General features: G+C 34.7%; 1 protein-coding gene across 4 annotated transcripts in view; it reads left to right on the forward strand.

Moving 5' to 3' along the window:
* POT1 (protection of telomeres 1) overlaps nt 1–19,250 on the forward strand; it is a 629,477-nt gene that overhangs the window by 97,810 nt on the left and 512,417 nt on the right. For all 4 annotated transcript variants that reach the window (XR_014578164.1, XM_083820263.1, XM_083820262.1 and 1 more), the window contains exons 9-10: nt 9,700–9,990; nt 13,849–14,004. Coding sequence is in view for 3 of the 4 variants with exons in the window: in XM_083820263.1 (XP_083676389.1) it covers nt 9,700–9,990; nt 13,849–14,004 (447 nt within the window). In the remaining variant the exon portion in view is untranslated. The remainder of the gene's footprint in view (nt 1–9,699; nt 9,991–13,848; nt 14,005–19,250) is intronic.

Genomic DNA, 19,250 nt, shown 5'->3' on the forward strand with positions numbered 1-19,250 from the left:
CTGCTTCTGATGGATGTTTTTCTTATGTCTATAAAGAGGAACTGCAGTACAGAGACACTGACTGCTAGTCTTGTAATGCTGGACCATACTTAGTAAAAAGGTGACGAGTAATAGCAAAGAAATTATTTTATCATGTTACATACTAAAGTGCAAGATAACCATACATAATTATCTTTTTTGTTGTACTTAAAATAAATCAGAAAGGAGTAAATGTCCTGAAAAAGATCTTTAAAAAAAAAAAAAAAACACATTTTCAAACACTCTAGAGGCAATTTAGGACTGTACAAAATAATGATGAAAGGGATAAAGATCAATAGTACCCGTATGTGAGTTTTGATGTGCTGTAGAATAAACTTAAAAAGTGGCAAGGTTTATCCAGTGATGGAGATTTGTGCCACTGACATTATTAGAAAGAGCTTGCTAAGTTTCAGAAACAGTCTTCAATTATGACACTTCGTTATTAATGTATATCATAAATACTTAAAATTGAGAGAGAAACTAGCTAACCCCTTCTGGGTTAGTATTAACCTTCCTTAAAGTCATGTTTGTATATAATTAGAGTGGAATTAAGCTACATTTAGATTTTGAACCTTGTGTTGCTTATCCAGTACTTGAGGTGTGTTGCCAGTCTTGGAAGTTCATTGATTTGACTTCAGACAGAAAAGTGTTACAGTTAATTTCAAATTCTTTCTGAATCCCATAGGATAAACGTTACAAAGACGTACTGGTTTCTGAAACTCAGGGGAGGTAGAAATGTGTTTCTTGCTTCTGAAATCAAGACACGTTTAAAAAAAACTATATATATATATATATATATATGGAAAAAAGGAGAAAGTAGAAAGGAGGCTGCTTAAAAGAATTGAAAAGTTGCACATGTGTGGTAGGTTAATAATGGATTATTTTTGAGATGTGGGGACTACAGGTTAAAAACTTCCACCTTCAGGGAAGTTCTGAATGCATCTCTGTTATGGAAGGCTAATAGTGTCTCAGCTCCACTATTTATCTTTCATGTAAACTTCCTAATACAAGCTATTGATAAAGCAGATGTAAGAGAGAGCATCACTGTTTACCTGATTTAGGAACAAAATTTTGAGGATCATTCTAAAATGCTTTTCAACTTGTACTTCATCATTCTTCAAGACTGTTTTAATATTTAAAGATATGTTCCAAGGTCAGTTAATGTTCCCCCCGCATTTCTTTTCCATTGTAGCTGAGATGTTTAAGTGATTGCCAACCCTAACACTTCTAGCTGCCTACAATCCATATCCCCTCAGATGCATAAGCTGACAGACAGATTGTCTGACTACTTTCTAACTTAAAATGATCTTAATCAGCAGTCATTTAATTTAAATAGGTGTCTTTTTCTGGAGGGGGTTGACTGCACCAGACTAACAGTTACTTTGCAAGTTCTGTTACCTGATCTGATCAGGTAAAAAGCTGCCGCAGAAGCTTGGTGCCTGGTGTTGAGAGTGAAGTGGAAGGAGTTAGTGTAACTGGAAGTGTGATTGCTGTGTAACACAGTTTTCAATTAAAAAAAAAAAGAACTCTAATTAGAGCTCTAAGTACAATGTCTGCAATTCCTCATTCACTTTCTTCATTTGTCTTCAAGCTTTATCACCCTCTCTTAGTTTGCTGAATGAAAAGCAATCGAGGGTACCAGAGGCCATAGTCTGTCAGAACTGTGCTTACCAGTGACGACATATATATATATGTATATAAAAATATATATATATATATATAGTCCTTACAGTGTGTATTCACATTTCTGTGTCCCAGATATGCTTTAAGAGACTCCCAAGCAGTTGATATGGATAGCAAACACATCTTTAAAATGACTGCTCCCTGCTACACTCTCAGCTGCGAATGTATAACTTCTTTTCATAGTAATGCAGGTGTTGGCAAGGTCCTATGGTTCAGAGCTAATAACTTAAAGGAGAATATTCTGTTGGGACTACTGTGGGTAGAGTCTCATTTTATTTGCTCAGTATTTGTTCCATACAATGAAAAATTTAAAGTGTCTTGGTAACAGGATTAATTTTCCAGTTTTAATTACATTTCTGTTAATATTTCTTGAAATGCATTTTTGTGACCTCTTACGATGATGTCTTGTGAATTGTAATACTTATTGAATTACAGTACTATATTTGGGCCTTCAACCACAGTCAGTGCTCTGCAGAGATGACAGTCTGGGGATTTGTTTTGCCCTCTACTATAAAACTGAGACCTGTGAACTAATTGTCTAGTTCCTCTCCTCACTTGACTTGGAGTTTTGGCTTGTGTTCTGCCTTCTCTGTATTAGACAAACCCTGCCATGATGATAGAATTGTTCATTTCCTCTTTGACTTTTCTCTAGTATTGCTTATTACCTCTGAGTGATTCTCAAATAAGAATTTATTTCCACACTCCTAGTGAAGTGAATTGATACTTTACTTCTAATTTAATGTTTGTGGATTGGACAAAAGTGAGATTGAAACGAAGCATATTCTTGTTTAGGTGTTCATCTTGTTCAGTTTACTCTGCTTCAGTTGTCCCACGGAGTTGCTGTCTGGGATGTGTTCTGCTGATACTTCTTCCAGAACACGGACCGTTGTTGAGCACCTCACGTTTTCAAAACACTGTATTCATTGACATCTAATTCAGCAGTCAGTGCACAGTGCTTCTACTGCTCAGAGTCTGTGTGATTCAAGTTGAATACTTGGAAGATGAACACCAAATAAGTGACCTTTCATTATAGACTTTCCTTATGTGCCTTCCTTAGCATAATGCAATCACTGTAGCAATGCAATTACAAAGATCAAAGTCTTAATTTTCTACTTTTTGTCATAGTATTGCTACTGTTATCTTCTTTTACTTTCATGCCTTGGCTTGTTTTGTACCTAGGCTCCAGTTGCTGCAACAAAGGAGTTTTAAGGATGGCAGCTTCTTCATTACACAGCACTAATTCATCACCACCGCACTTATCAAGACATGCACTGCATAGGAAAATGTCCTGTAGAAAAGTAGGGTAATGGAATGTGGTATCATAATAAGTGCACCATGAGCTGAATTGTGTTTGCACAGACAATGGTAACTGTGTCATTCCAGGACTTTGAAATGCTTATGGTTTGTAATTTTAACGGTCTAACATTGCAGTTAGATGAAGAAAAACTGCAAGGAAAAAAAATCCTTGTGATCAAATGCATATTCAGCTGTTCTAGACTATTTAGATTTACAATATAAGCATATTGCTCCTTTGAGAAAGAGTACTTTATAGCCATCATCTATAGGTGTTTATTCCCTCTGTGTTGGCCAGTGAGTTTACAAGAGTAAGATGTATGTTTTGCTGGTGAGTTTCTAAGCTGTCTGCCTGTCCACAGTAGAGTTATACTTGGGAATCTGAATATCAAGCATCTAAGGCTTGGCTTTATAAATACAGAAGGATTGATCACATTTTTTATTTTATTTTATTTTTATTATTATCCCTACTGGTTCTGTCCTGTCTCTGTTACTTGCCCTTTTTTTTAAACCAGTCTGCCATTATTTCCAGGAGCAGTCTCACCTCTGTGCTTAGCTAGAGGTTTCCATGTCTCAAAGCATTCCTTCCTTTAGTTTAATTTAGTTTGCCCCGTTAAAGTTAGTTCTTTCTCTTGCTATCTGGTACAATATGGAAAGCACTGACAGAGGGGCACAGTTACATGCTCAGTCCTTGTTCCTAGGTGGCTCTGGCCATAGCTGCCAGGTTGATAAATATAATGACAGAGGAAAATCTGAAGCTTAGGTGTAGAACATAGTGAATGTTAAACTTAGGGAGAATTTTGCTGCCAGACTCTTAATGCCTTCTGAGGAAATACTGTTCAAATACATAAATTTTGACAAAGTTAGATATGAGACGTTTTGCTAAAAAGTATGTGTATGTGTATGAAAATATTTCAGCTAGTTTCAATATATATTCTTTGTGTATACAATTTTTGTTCACAAAAATTATTATAACGTGTACATGTGAACTGGTAAATGAAATGTACAAATTATTGTTAATTGTTTTCTTTAATTTGTGTTACATTACTGCAGAACTTTCGGTTAATCATAATCATAATTATGTTTATATAATTAGGATATTAGGATTACAATTCTATGATCCTAATATCTGTGTATTTTTCATATCTTCATGAAAATTTATTTTGCTTCCATATGACTTGCCTCACTTCTCATCGGACGGTGCCTTCAGTTTTTGTAAATCATTTTCTTGTTATTGCGTTTAAACATGTTCAAGCTGGTTTAATTTAAATGAACATACAGGTTATTTATTGAGTTACTTCAAATTGATTCTGTTCTATTGCTACCTCTCTCTCAATACAACTGGAGGTACATGTGTACTAGAATTATGTTATTAAAATATGAGAAAATGTAATCAACACACCATATTATCCAAACTTGTTTAGACTGTGATGACTGCGCTTAATGTGAGAAAACCATTACAAAATATAAGGAAATACTCAAAATTCATTTGTGTGCCTCTTGGACAGGACACGTTTTTCATATAAACAGAATCAGTGACAACTTGAAAATTTTTACAAAGAAATTAATCTCTGGATCTGATTTGATGTTAAGATGCAGGTTCAGTTTTCTAGTATGTTCTTGAGTAGTAAGTTATTAAATTAGTAACAGTTTCAAGGAATTGTTATTTTTTTGGTTTTGTAGTACATTCCTATTTGCATGTTCCAGTGTGGGATTTATATATCATTCAAATGCTCAGTCTGGAACTTTGTTGGAGCTTGGAAGTATGTCTTCCATGAGTGTGCTCATGTTTTTCCTACTCCATCCCATCCCATTGTTATGCACTGCATGAGTCTCAGAATGGAAAGCAAATATTTCATGCTTCCAGGTTAATTTTAAGCTTAAATTTACAGATTAGTTTTAAAAATTGTAGGACCGAAGTCATTCTGATGTTCCCAAGTCTGAAGTGGGCTAGTGAGAAACATGTCCAAAGGTCATATGCTAAATTTTTAGACTCTTCGTGCCCTTTGCAATTCCTAATAAAGCTCAAGAATTTCAGCAGTTTTAGAACAGGAAAAATTGATGGGATTAGTTATCAATATCCTTGTAGGTGGTGCTGGACATATGATGTCTTGTACTCTGTGGTTACAGTCTTTGAGATTGACAGATCGTCATAGATCCAAGATGTTGATTTTTGTCTAAGAAGTCCATAGTACAAGGGAGTAACTCATACTTAACAGAAAGCCAATTTCGGAATTAAATTGTTGAGGCTATTCATACCCTAAAAGACTTTAAGAAAAATCTTTTGGGATTTAGAACTACAGATAAGATAATAACATTTAACAGGAGAAAGCAACCTTTGTTTATAACCCGTCACTGGTCACGTGGGAAGCAGTACTCATTGGGTGAACCCTGTAGTTGAATTCAAACAGGTCTGGAACCTGTGTTAATCTTGTGCCAATGGCTCTTAGATGCCATTCCAGTCTGTGTTGGCTACTTGTGCAGCTAAAAATAGAAAGAAGTAAATGGATTTTAATAAATAAATAAACAAGAAAAGGAGCCTTAAAGAATCTCCATCCTTTATTAACGTGGAGGGAAACATCCAAAGAAGGGCAACAAAGCTGGTGAAGGGTCTAGAGAACAAGTTTTATGAGTAGCTGGGGTTGGTTAGACTAGAGAAAAGGATTCTCAAGGGAGACTTTATTATGCTCTACAATTGTCTTAAAGGAGGCTATAGCAAGGTGGGTATTAGGCTTTTCTCCCAAGCACCAAGTGATAAGATGAGGGGAAGTGGCCTCAAGTTGCGTCAGGGGAGGTTTAGGTTGGGAATTTGAAGAAACTTCTTTACTGAAAGGGTAATGCAGCATTGGAGTAGGCTGCCCGGGGAAGTGGTTGAGTCACCATCCCTGGAGGTCTTCAAGAAAGATGTAAATTTGAAACTTAGTAGCATGGTTTAGTGGTAGACTTCAGTACTAGGTTAAAGGTTGCATTAGATCATCTTAGAGGTCTTTTCCAACCTGAGCTATTCTATAATTCTATAAATAGGCTAAATACATAAGTGAAGTAACTTTTTTTTTGTGACACAATGAAAGCTATATATTTTTCTTGTTTGCTTTTCCATCAAGTCTATGCTCCAGCTGTTCTAAACCATTTTTCGAGTTTAAGTGCAGTGATCTCAAACTTTATGTAAAGTGGTGAGTGGATGGGGGGAATTGAAGTGTGTCATCCATTTGGGACTTGGCACCTTCAGTACCTGACATAAGGTAAAATTTTTATATATCTCTAGAAAGAAATCCTTTTTCATAGCCATCATTTATTAAGAACAAATTGGGATTTTGTGGTTCTCCTTGTACACATATCCCAAAGTCTCGTCTCTTTTTTTTTTTGTATGGAGTTTCACTTGAAATGTAATCCATGTACAGGTGTTTTTTTCCCAAATTCCTACAGATCTTTTTAAACATTCAATACAGTCAAAATATATCATAATCCGTGCTGGAAAACTTTACAGATCTTGAGTTTTCAAGTCCTAGGATGGCAAAGGGAGTGTTTTGAAGGATGATTGCTGACTAAGAGAGTGATCTAGGGAGGCTAGGGAGGACAGGTGTCCAAGGGAGACTGTGGAATCTCCATGCCTGAAATTTTTCAAGACTCAACTAGCCAAAGCCTGACTCAACACAGTGCTGACAGTGGCCCTGACCTGGGAAAAAGGTGGGACTTGTTGGTCCCTGAGGTCCTTTCCAAACAAAATTTCTGTTTCTGTGACTGGAGTGTGCTTGGACAGTATCCATGGTCTTTTCAGTATAGCCATCTGTAGTCCCGTGTCGACCTTCATAAAGCTTTTGCTGCTGAAGGTTTGTGATTTGACTCTGAGAAGGTGTCGTGTTTTCTTTTGTCAGTGCTTATTTGTGTAAGTTATCTTCCTTATATGTCAGCAGACTCCTGTTTGCGTCACACAATAGCATATGCATATATACATGTGTTTAACTGAGGGCACTAAGTTGCTCACCACAGCAACTGTAATTCTTGCAGGTATATTGTGCATAGGAGACCTTACTCACTTTCTCTTTCACTAGTATCTCACATAAACTGTGATTGTGCAGTTGAGAGGAGACAGGTTATAAACATCCCTGTCAAATACATCCTATCAGCTCTGTTACTGTCTCAGAAGACACTTTTGTTTAGCAAACTTTATTTACTGCTGCCATCAATCTCATGGAACTTTTTAAGTGATATCTTTCTGCCCCATCCCATCTTTGAAAAAATAAATCCTAAAGGCTTCTAGAAATTACACAGTACCTAGAAATTGTACAGTACCTACTGGGGGGGAATTGTCGTTTTATACAAAAGTCTCAGATTATTTCTGTTCCCTAAGTTAAACTCATTTGAAAATTGTGTGTGGAAAATATAACTCATTAACAGTATCACTGCTTAACTTGATCTGAAATTTACTTGGAGTGCCATAATGAATCAATATTTGTCTATGAATTTTGTTCATCTGCACTCCAGTGATTTCTCATCACTTTCACAATGATTAATTTTTAAAGGACAAGTTCAGAGAATTTCTGTTGACAATCAACTGTTCTATGGGTCTGACAATTTCCTAGCTTTGAAGTACTTTCTAACACATTTGACATTTACTCTTTTGTTTCTTCTGTTGTTCACTAAGTAATGTTGTTGAATGCTCTTTATCTTTGAGGCCACTCAGTGTCTTTTCCATGTACCCATACCTAAGTACATTTGGTTTTGCTTTAAATCATCGGTAATTTTCTCATCATGGCACTTCACATTTGCCGCCTTAAATATTTTATTTCCTTTCTTGTTTTATAACTTCCTTAACATTACAGCTGATATCAAAGCAATTAAACGAAGGTACTAGGAGATGTCAGAAGTACAGTATGTTCAAACAGCCCCAGGAATGCTTAAAACATGAGCTAAAATATTTGGAAAATGGGGAAAATAGTGTATGGTAAAGTATTACGGAAGCCAAGGGAGACAAAGTAGTTTCTTGAGATGTTTTTCTGGAAGGTTTAGAACCTTCATAAATGTATAGGCTAGCGGTCCAGGACAGAATTTTTTCTAAGAAAAAAGTCAAGATATTTTTATGATGATTGAAATGAATTAATGATGAAATTAAATAAATTAATAAAGTAGGTAAATTGGAAGTAAAAACACTTTGAGAAACATTTGACATGTCAGACGAGATACTTAATAATATGCTTGAAGTATCATTTGATAACGGATGAATGAGTAAAATTGATGAAAGAGAGCTTTCTTCCCCTCTGGATATTACCTATTTTGAGAAGCTATAGAATATAATGCCAGTGGCTGCAACTAAAGTAGATCTATGAATTTGCCTCAGATAATGTGTTTGTATTATAGTGGAACTTTTTTTTTTCCAGATCTTGGGTAATTCATTCTTGGAAGGAACTGGTTATGAAACTGTGTGCTTTTCTAATTAGTCCTGACTTTTGTCCTGATTCCTGACCTTTCTTGTACTTTCAGTATTTAAACCTAAAGGTTAAAAGACTAATCTTTACAGAGTTACAATTAAGGAAAAGCTATGAATTGATGTGCTCCATTGGTCAGGCCTGAGATGATTCTTAATGCATTTATGCCTCTAGACAAATTTTATGTCAAAGCAGCAGAGATTAGAGTTCCTGTTACCAAACTTGAACTTCTTTGCTTGTGGATTCCCAATGTTTGTTTTATTTGCATGCTTTTTAAATCTCAGTGTGTTATAAAATTTAGGCCTAAATCATTGGCAGTGTTTAGAACTTTTGTTAGCTCTCACATACTGCATTTTTAAATCAGTAGGATTTTCAAACATTTGAAAATTGAGTGGTAGAGACAAACTAGTTTGTCTCATAAATGCTATATTAAAAAAAAAAAGCTTTGCTGTTTTTTGTTGTTTTTTTGTCAGGTAATTTTAATTAAAAAAGGGTGGATCAAAACAGCTGGTTGAAAATCGAGGTTTGAGATTTCTCGATACTAAATCATGCAGGGCTGTGATAACATACATTTTGTAAATATATGTTTATATTTTTTTAAGTGCAGGGAACAGTAATACTGGACTAGATCCTTGAAGAAATGCTTCAGACTTTGAACACCGTGGTTGATATGGCAGCAGATACACAGCTAAACCAGCAGGATACAAGAGACCTGCCATGTGCAAAGCAGTAGACATCAGAGCAATTGTGAAAGCTATATCCATAATTAAAGGGATAAAAACTGCTCTCTGTCTATTTTTTAGTATCAGGAAACAGGATCTATTGTGAGAAGTAGAAAACAGGAATCTGTAATACCTTTGCTCTGTCATTGCTCTGCTGTGAGACCTTTAAAAATTATTTGTTCTCATGCCTCAGTTTCCCTGCCAGTAAAAGCAATACTGTGTTCCTTACACAAAGATTTTGAGATTTATGAATAAAACGCTTTGCACTGATGCTTAATATTTACAGGTTGAGGTATTAGTCTCTCTCTTTAAAAATTGTTAGTGTTAGATTTTATTTTTGGCTTATACACTGTTTTCTTGTTAGTGTTTATTTGCTTTTTTGTTTTTATTTTGACTCCTTTTTCCTACTGGAAGCAAAAATGTTTCCATTTTTGGAAATTTTTGATTCCTACAGGAACAAAAATGATCAATAATCTAATCTTTATACACATGATAAAATAGAAGCATAAGAATATTACAGTGAATTATGACCATTTTTTCTTCGTGTTTTGTTCTAGATCAGAGAATACAATGGACAGATGCAGGGAATTACCAGTGCAGGATTTGCATCCTTGACGTTTGATGGAACTGTAGGAGCACCAGTAGTTCCTCGAACCTCTAGTAAAGTATATACTTTCATGGATGAAGAAGAAAAAACAGTAGAAGAATTACGTATTTGGGCAGCCAGTAATCTTTCCATCTCTGGACCAGCAGCAAAACTGTCTGGTGTTCGACCAATGCTGTTCTTTGATCTCACTTGCCAGCTGGTGGGGAAGGCACAAGTGGATGGATCTTCTTTTCTTCTAAAGGTAGATTTATTTTCTTGAATTTGTTATAATATTATATGGATAAATATGTAGAGGCTAAGGAAATGTATGATCCTTTACCCTTCCATTTCTATGAAAACAAAACAAATCCCAGTTCTTTTTAAAGTTGCTCATATAATTTATTTCTTCAGAGAGTGTTTTAAGGTGCATCGATACGTATGGTAGTTTTCACAGACACGTAGGTAAATATTGTAGGATTTCTTAAAGTTGAATAATACTGTTAGTTTTGAATTCGAACCTTGTCTTTTAGTCAGTAGCAATTATTGCTAGTTTTTCTAGATCTACAGGATATAATTAATGCAATATGTAGCATTTTCTAGAGCTCTAGGTAACTTCTTTTAGTTATGTATAAGCACTTCGGGGATCAGTGCCTAATGAAAGTACAAAATGTTGAAATGCCCCACAACTGGAAAGTACCTTCCATGGAGTGATCCTTAACATCAGCTAAATATAAACTAGGTCTCCATATTTTTCCTGGCTTAGCTCCCTATGCATCAGCCTGATGTTATTCTGAAACACCTCTGTATTTCTTCTCAGTATTTTAAGTTGATTGTTAAAATGTGAGTGATGAACAGACTATTATAAAGTCATAAAATGGAAAATAACATTAGTCCTTGGTACTGCTGCATTAAATGTTGCTACAATATTTTTAGAAACAGCACATTGCATTTTTCCTTTACTAAAGCAGGAAAGTTTTTTCTCATGCAGACCAACGAATGCACTACACAGAAAGAAACCTTAAGTGTCATCCTGTAACATGTTTTGCAGCTGTTAAAAGTATTTCCATTTAACTGTCTCTTGTGAAATGGTTGTCATGATACTCAGTAAAAGTTCAGAACTTTGTGGACTAATTGTCATTCATTAATAAGTATATATTCAGCACTGAAGGACCCTTTGCAAGGACAGAGGCAAGTGCTTTCTTAAGTTATTAATATTTATTTACCTTCTTTTGTGTGCTGTAAGCTCTAAAGTCTATTTTGTCAATTTTTTATAGTAATGAGAATAACTTGAGGGCTGGGGATTGTCTAGACAGGACAGTAAAAGCTTAATGAAATCCAATAGCACTAGTTCAGTTTCTCTGATTCCTTGTCAGTGTCTTTTTTTAGCACATGAAAATGTTAAATACTTAAATCTGCATTAAAATACATCACAAAAAACTAAGGTAGATGAACATTGATATGCTTTTGCTCCCTTCAAACAGGTCAGAGTCCTTTCCTTATATATCAAATGTTGGTCGTGCTGTAAGAGAAGCCTTTTATAAAACTTGTAGACAGAAGTCTGGTTATTTTGTTGATCCACTAAACAAAGAAACAAAACACCACCGGCTCAAGTGGATTGATCATTAAATATTATTTACTGTTAAATTTCTGTTCTTAGTTTTTATAACTGATTTAAATTTGCAACGTCATTCCAAGTGTATCACTTATTTTAGTGGTTGGTAATACAGTAAAGTGTAATGAGGATTTTAATCGTTGAACTGAAATAAGTAGTGTGGTATTGTTTCAAATGTAACTAAAATGACTTTGAGTGATTTTGTGCATCACCCATAGCATAACCTTTAATATTACACTTGGTAAATGACATAGCACAGCACCTCAGTCTGATGTAGCATGAAGACTGAATAACTTACCTTACAAAGGTAGGAAGGAGGTGCTTACCTCTTTCTGAGAATTTTGTTTTCAAACCAATGGAGACCTCATGCTGGAAATTCTGCAGTCATTTATACCTTTCATAAGAGTTTTACTATTCTTTTCTTCTGTCTGTCAGTTGTCTGTGTTAAGCTAAGTCATACAATTAGCATATTCAGCTGAAGAGACTTAATGAGTCAGGACAGCAGGCTTCATCGTATCTCTCTGATTTCAGCATCTTGCATGGTGATCAGAGGTCATCACTAACTATTCTGTAATACCAGTCTGTTTATGGCTGGTAATGGAACCATTTGCTGTTTCTTATCCAGAGTTCATCTGATTATTGTTGGAAAGAATGAAGGCACAAGGATAGCTGTTCATAACTGTGGCATTAGCAGATACAGAGAAATTAACAGGAAGTCATAGCTACTGTATTTTCATCCACAATTTAAGTAGAGTGAAGCTGGTAAGCTCCTGACATATCTGTGCTCTTATTTGTGTAATTAAAAAGACAAAACCACATACCTAAGGACTTTTTTTGTCAAGAGAGTCTACGGGCTTAGAAATTCTTCCCAAAAACGCCCTGACACCAGATGCATTAGTTCCTCTTGCAAAGGACTAAAGCTAAATAAGTTGACTTTGGACCTGATGAGGCACATTGAAGTTATTTCAATCATTTTGTAAGATCCCATCTGTTAAGTGTAAAACTACAAGTATGTCAAATAAAGCCAGTTGAAAAATAATAGGAAACTTGACAAACTTAAAGTTCTTCATTCTGTCAAAGTGACTATTTTCATAAATACTAAATATAAATACTAAATTTCATAAACACTAAATCTGTATTTCTCTAGCTCAGCTTTAGGAAAGCCTGGCTAATTCAAGCAGCGGGTAGCATCTCATTGAAAGGTGGTTTTAAATATTTCATGGTACAGGATCAGAAAATAATAGGCTTTTTTTTTTCCCTTTTAAATCTGTGGCAGCATGTACCACCTCATTATCAGGGTCCTTCAGAATACACTCTTATATCAGAACATTAATTTGATGTTATGGGTCATTTTTGCTCTAAACAGTTTTCCCTTTTATCTCTTGATTTGGAATGAGGTTTCAGCCATGAGTTATTCTCGGTGCATTTACACATGGCTTTGCTATTGCTTAGATCTTTTCCTGTGGGTCCTTTGATCCACAGCAGTTAAGCATTCAGAAAGGGGTAGAAACCCTTTAAAAATTAACCTTTGGTGTCTTCGCCTTACCCCTCCTTATCCCCTTCTCACCCACAGTGCTTATTTCATGATACCAAAGAGGTGGTATCATGAACTATCTTAAAATTAGCTTCTGTTGAACCAATATGCATAAGTTCCTATGAAATGAATTTGGTCTCACAATCTCAAATGCTTCTAGATTATTATTTTTTCTGTACTAATATTTCAGAGCATTATTTCTGCTGTTGCCTTTGAGAAGAGTGTGTCTTTAGGAATTCTAAACTATAGCTTACAGAATATATTGTAAGGGGCCAGCACTGAAAGTTTAATGTTAAGTAGTAAGATTATGGTTGCAAAGTGCTAAGTCTGTTATTACCTGTTTGTTGGTAATCTTTCTTTTTCATAATTTTGGTAGCTCAAATATAATTCTATTGATATTTCACTACTTAAGTGTATGTCATGAACTTAGCTTTAGGGAACCAATTTTTAGAATCCTAGTTATTAGGTATATGTTAAATAGTGATGCTTTTCTGATCTGTTCTGCATAACTAGCAGTGTAGACTGATGTAGGAAATCATTAGTAATTAATGGAGCATGTGCTGTGTACTGAGGTTTCACATTCTGGAGCTGGAGTGCTCAAAAAAACCAGCAATGATTAAAATATTAAATATAGGCAGTTATGCAGTAAATTCTAATGGTTGTATTTGCTGGATAAACAGTTGAGGTTTTGCTAGCACTTTTTTTTTTAATTTTAAGAAAACCAGGTTTTTAACATTTAATTGTGTTCTGTGTGGAGGTTATATTATACTCTGTAAAGGAAAAAAAAAAAAGTCCCATAAAATTTAATTTCAGTCATTTAAGAACTTTAGAACATATACTCGAGTTAAGATTTCTTATTGTTAGACTCTTTTTTTTTTTAATCTGTTGTTTGAGTGAAAAAAAAGCTAAACATTATTTAAAATGCTCAATCTAAAATCTTTTGAGCATACTGAAATGGTTGACTTTCATTGCAGGTGTGGGATGGCACAAAATGTCCCTACCCAACGTGGAGGGTACCTATAGAAGCAAGAGACCTGGAAGGAGAAAAAGTTCTTCTTCATCGGCTGCGAAATCTAACAGTGGATATTCTAGTTTATGACAACCACGTACAACTGGCAAAATCACTCAAGGTAATGTAGTTCGGTGTTTCTAGCTGTCATTTTGTGGCCTATTTTATGCTTAAACTCACTTCAGAGAATGTATCACTTCAGTTCTGCTCTAAATTAGTTTCAGATATTATTCTTTATCTTTCAGTGTATTCCCCATACCTTTGAGTTGAATGCAAAATTCCTTTGTGTGTAAAATAGCCTCATTACCCTAAAATTTCCATGAAAAAAAAATCTTCCAATTAAGCAGTTCTTTACAGACATTGTAGTGTCGTATATAATCCTGTGGACATAATGCATTCAGAAAATGTATTCTGTGCTTCAGAAGTATTTTTTAAATGATATAAAGTGGGGTTAAACTTGTAGTCCCATTATAAAGGCCTGTAATTCTGAAGTCAATAAAGGATTTTATCTGTTCTATAAACTTCTGCAATTTGCAATGCTATCTTCATTTAGTGGGTCAGTAATGTTGATTATGCTTAGAGAAAACAACGTAATTAAACATTTGATCTTCAGCAATACTGCCATCTTGCTTCTAAATACAGTAAATTAGCAAAAATTACATCTTTCATTTTATGTCTTTACTTCTGTATCCAAGCATTGTTTTTAAGATATTGCTTACAAGCAAATAAGTGCAAATGGTAGACATTTGTTGTCTGGAGCTATCAGCAGATATGAAATCGATTTAATGCATAGTGCCCAGTCATAAGTAAATGACAGAAAGCAAAGTAACTTTCCTTCAAGTAAGAATTCATAACAAAACTTACAGAATTATTTCATTACTTACAGGTTATCTTCCAGAATTTTTCTTTTGCTAACTGTTCTCATCTATCAATAAGCATAAATGCTGATGTTCCAATGAAGCATTATGTTTTGGAAATTAAGGGGGGGAAATAATGAATATTAATTAAAATTGATGAAATTAAAAAATAATGAATCCCATATATATTCAGGAATTCCTGTTGAATATGTGCTACATGGGATGTCTTCATCAGTTCTCCCCATTTCTTTCCTTCTGTATGCCCTTTCTTACTTACCTGTAAAGCATCTGTGCATTTGTTGGATATTGCGTTGCGTAGCAGAGGTTCTAATGTCAAAGGAAACTGTTTAGAAACCTGTCTTGACCTACTGAGCAGCACAGGTTGTGTTTTTCTCCTTCTGGCTGTGTCCAAAGTTGCGATATTTTCAGTCATTTAAACTGTACAAGTTTTAAATTTTTTTCTCTCACTTTTTAGTGAATTGTCTTAGAGTTATTGAAGAAAAAATTCTGATACCCTAGCAATTAGACTTCAGAAAGATTTATTGAGTTTACATTGCAATTTGTGCAATTAATTTTGTTTCACAGAAAAATCTAAAGATAATTAGATTTTTGGGACTCCTTATAAAATTGAAGCTTTAATAAAAGGTTTATTTTTAAATACTAGTGGAGATCATCTCACACTAAGAAAATTAATTAAAATACTGCGTATTAATCTGCATATTTTTTATTTCATACAGGGTCTTGTTATGCAAATATTTAAAAAAATAATCTATGTGGACGTATTAAACTGGAGGGAATTGAGTGTATGCTTGTGCACCTTCCTGAGTGTAATCACAAGAACAGTGTGGACAGAAACTGTGTACTAAATGATCTGCCAGTTTATGGTTTCAGAAACAATAAAAGCACACTATTTTTGAGCCATCTCTTCTGCATTTGAAAGGAGCTTGGAATTGCCTTGTTATTGTAAATTGTTGAGGAGCTGTTAGGTTACACTCCCATGTTGTCATGTATTATTTGCAATGACAGTTGCAGCTCTGAAATGATGTTTTATGTAGGAACAATCTGCTTTATGCAGCCTTGATACCAAGAAGGGCAGACTGAAAAAAAAATAATAATAAAATAAAAATCTTATTTATAATTGTATCTGTAGGTAAATGCTCACACAGGGAAGCTCTGAGTAACCACTACACGGTCTAGAGAAACTGTGTGACTTATTACAGTCAATTGATAGCAAATCCTAGCCTGTGCTGCAGGCATTTGTTAAAAGCTCCTTGTTTGTGTTGTCTGTCCAGAGAACATTGAAGATGTGAGCATTTTATCCCTTTTCACCAGTCAAATAATATTTACAAATCTCAATGAAGAGAACTTAGTAATTTCAAAGGGATGCTGCAGCTGATACTGCAAATAGACTTTTTGCAACCTATATTTGCTGGCCTTCTTCCCCTGGTAAAAAATGTCTTTTCAGCATTTGCTGCCTTAGCAGAACACAGAATTTTCAGAAATCTCATCTCTGAAATAGATTATTTCCTGGGGCATAGAAACATAAACAGAAGTACAGCTAAGCAGAGACAATGGTGTTCACTTCATTTTTGCAGAATTTCCCTCTTCCTTTGACTAGCCTTGGTACATGAGGCTTTCCTGTTTTTGTAGGAACCCCAGCCTGCAGCTAGCTCTCCAGAGTACAGTTGATCCCTGTAGGTTGCAGTTTGTTGTTATCCACACTTCTTCCAGATTTCCCAGAGGTCCTCAGGATTCACTCAAACCTTACCATACAACTCAAAAAAAAAAAAAAAAAAAAAGTCTGTGACATGGATTTCTCCATCTGGGGTGTTTTGCTTGATACTGAATGCCACGATGAGCATCAGAGGTCCATCAGTGCACAGTAGGAGTCCAGCTGTCCACATCTGGTTAGAGATTTCCTTCATATACAGTTATTCAGTGGATATGTGGTACTGTGCATTCCCCTCATGGGTTAATATAATCTTTTTTTTTTTTTTTGCCATGTATTTTCTAGTTAGTATAATCAAAATAGTTAAGTGTGGTCACGCTCAAGGTCCTAGTCTTTAGTGTCTCGACGTTTACTATTGTTATATGTCTTCAGGTGCAAAATTTGAATATTTTCTGTTGTTCTTCCAGCTGTATACAATCTCAAGTCTTTTTTGATGGTGCTAGTGTCTGTCTGAGTCACATTTCTAACCTGTAACTTCGAGTTGCTTGGCTGTTTTATCTAGTTACATACTTTTCAGGCTTGGGTAGTATTCCTTTGACCTGTGTGGTATTTTCTTCACTTGTATTAATTAAAAAGAACAAAAAACAACCCCACAACCTGTTTAATGGATTTAAGTTGCTTTTTTTTTTTATTATTCCTTGGTGCAACCTGAGGTCCTTGGGACCATACCTAAATACTGTGTATGTGCTTCTTGTCACTTGCAAAAAGTTGCGCACAATTTACTTAGTAAAATTTGAGTTCTGATATGAAAATGATCACAAAGAAATCACTTTGAATATTATTAGCCATAAAATAGGCAAAAAAGTCAGCATAGATTGATTTGGTTAAGTGATTCCTGTAGATAAAGACAAGCTCTTGTCACAAGTATCTTTGTGTCCAAACGTAAATATTTAACTACCTTGACAAAAGACTTTTTAGAAATAATCAGTGTATTAAATATGAATGCAACCCATTATGTTTTGAAGTAATTATAAGAATTTGCTATACTAAAAAGTGTTGTTTTATTTTGAAGTTGTCTAGTTACAGGAAACTGTGACGTCTTAAAATTTTTTTGGCTTTGTTATCTGTTTTTAAAATAGGCATATTTGAATTGTACTGCAATTAGGATGTTAGTGTATTTTATAGTGTTGCCAGCAATGTGTTGTTATTGTTTTAATTTCATTTTAAATAAATTTGCTTTGAATGAGGTAGGTAGGTAGTTCATTAATAAAATTCTGTCAAGAGTTGCTTTTGTACTAAATTTGAATAATGGCTCTGTAAATCATGTTTTTTTGCTTTAATGTAGATTATAATTTTGTCTCAGTCAAGTATATAATGTATACTTGATCTACAGGCATTCAGTAAACAACAGAAATACAGTAACATATTTAGCCTTAACACCCACAGCAGTTTTTCACTGTAAAGAGTAAGCAATGCTGCCTCCCAAAGGAATTTATGGAAATTGCAAGTCTGTCTTGCACAATCAGATCTGTTATTTTATGTTGACGTTTATATCTTCCTGATGTTTTCAGTATTTGGCAATGCTGATTATAATGCATCTCTGTAGTACAGTTATGAGTGATATTAAAATATATAAAAATAATAGCGTTTTCAGAAGTGATCTAATAAAATGCATATGGAGAAAGCAATTTTTTTTTTTACTGATCATAAATTTGGGGAAGTTGAGTGTTGCACTGAAATACGTAATTCATTCGACTTTTTGCATGAATTTCAGCACACAATTTTAGAAGGCAAAATCAACATTTTACATTCTTGCCTTCTTGGCTCTCCTCTACCACGTTAGCAACATTAAATACTTATTTTTTTCATACAGTGTTTTTGAAAGAAAACAAAACCCACTTCAATTCTAATAGAATTTTTCCTGCTCATATACAAATTGCTCTTGGGGAAAAAAAAAAAAAAAAAGTAGGTTGACAATAATATATTGACATAAGGTTATTTGATAGGCAGAACTTAGTTAAGAACTTAAAAGGCTGTTTGTCCAAAAGCATTTGTCATAGTTATCTGTTTAGTTTTATAATGTCTGTCCCTTGCATTCTTGTTTATTGAACATACTTAAATGAAATTTAGCATCTGAAAAGAGAATAAATACATAAATAAAAATGCTTCAGATAAGCCATGATCTAAATGTGCAAGTTGTCCTGTTTGTATCAGTGGGCCTTCTTGCATGCTTGTTTGGTTCTGCTGGAGATGGGCAATAGAAAGGAAAGGAGGACCTAAAAAAATTCAGGGAATTTTTCCTGAAGTGCCATTCTAGCATATCGACAGAGATGCTGTACATTATTGTATTGATACAGCTGTAAGGAATGCTCCTCTTCTGGGGGTGGGGAAAAAAGCTGCAAAGGATGTTCATTACCATAACTGAGTCCTGTTCCAGAAAGCATTTTGTTGCTATGAATTTATGGTTAGATACGGATTCAGTTAATGCAAGTGGTGATACTATGATATATATATTATTCAGTATCATATATATGTTATGTCCAGTACTTCTTCCCTGCAGAATGCTTATGGGCTTAAGGTTCTTAACTGGATTTAGAGCAGATGGGCGGATCTCCTTAAGGGGGGAAAATCTCCTTCCAGATCTAAAAAGTGAACTATCTCTTACGGAAGGTAAAGATAGGAATACCGATGTAACCTAGGTGCAATGCTTTTGAAGCATTTATTTAGAGGAAACATACAATAAAAGAGCAGTAAACCGATGTTACGCTGCTTGCTTTATAATCTAAATGTTAGCTGTTTTTGTCTGTTGAGTGTGAAACAACATGAAACCTTCAGAAGCAC

The sequence above is a fragment of the Anser anser genome (assembly GCF_964211835.1).
Source record: "Anser anser genome assembly, chromosome: 1".
Taxonomy (NCBI): Eukaryota; Metazoa; Chordata; class Aves; order Anseriformes; family Anatidae; genus Anser; species Anser anser.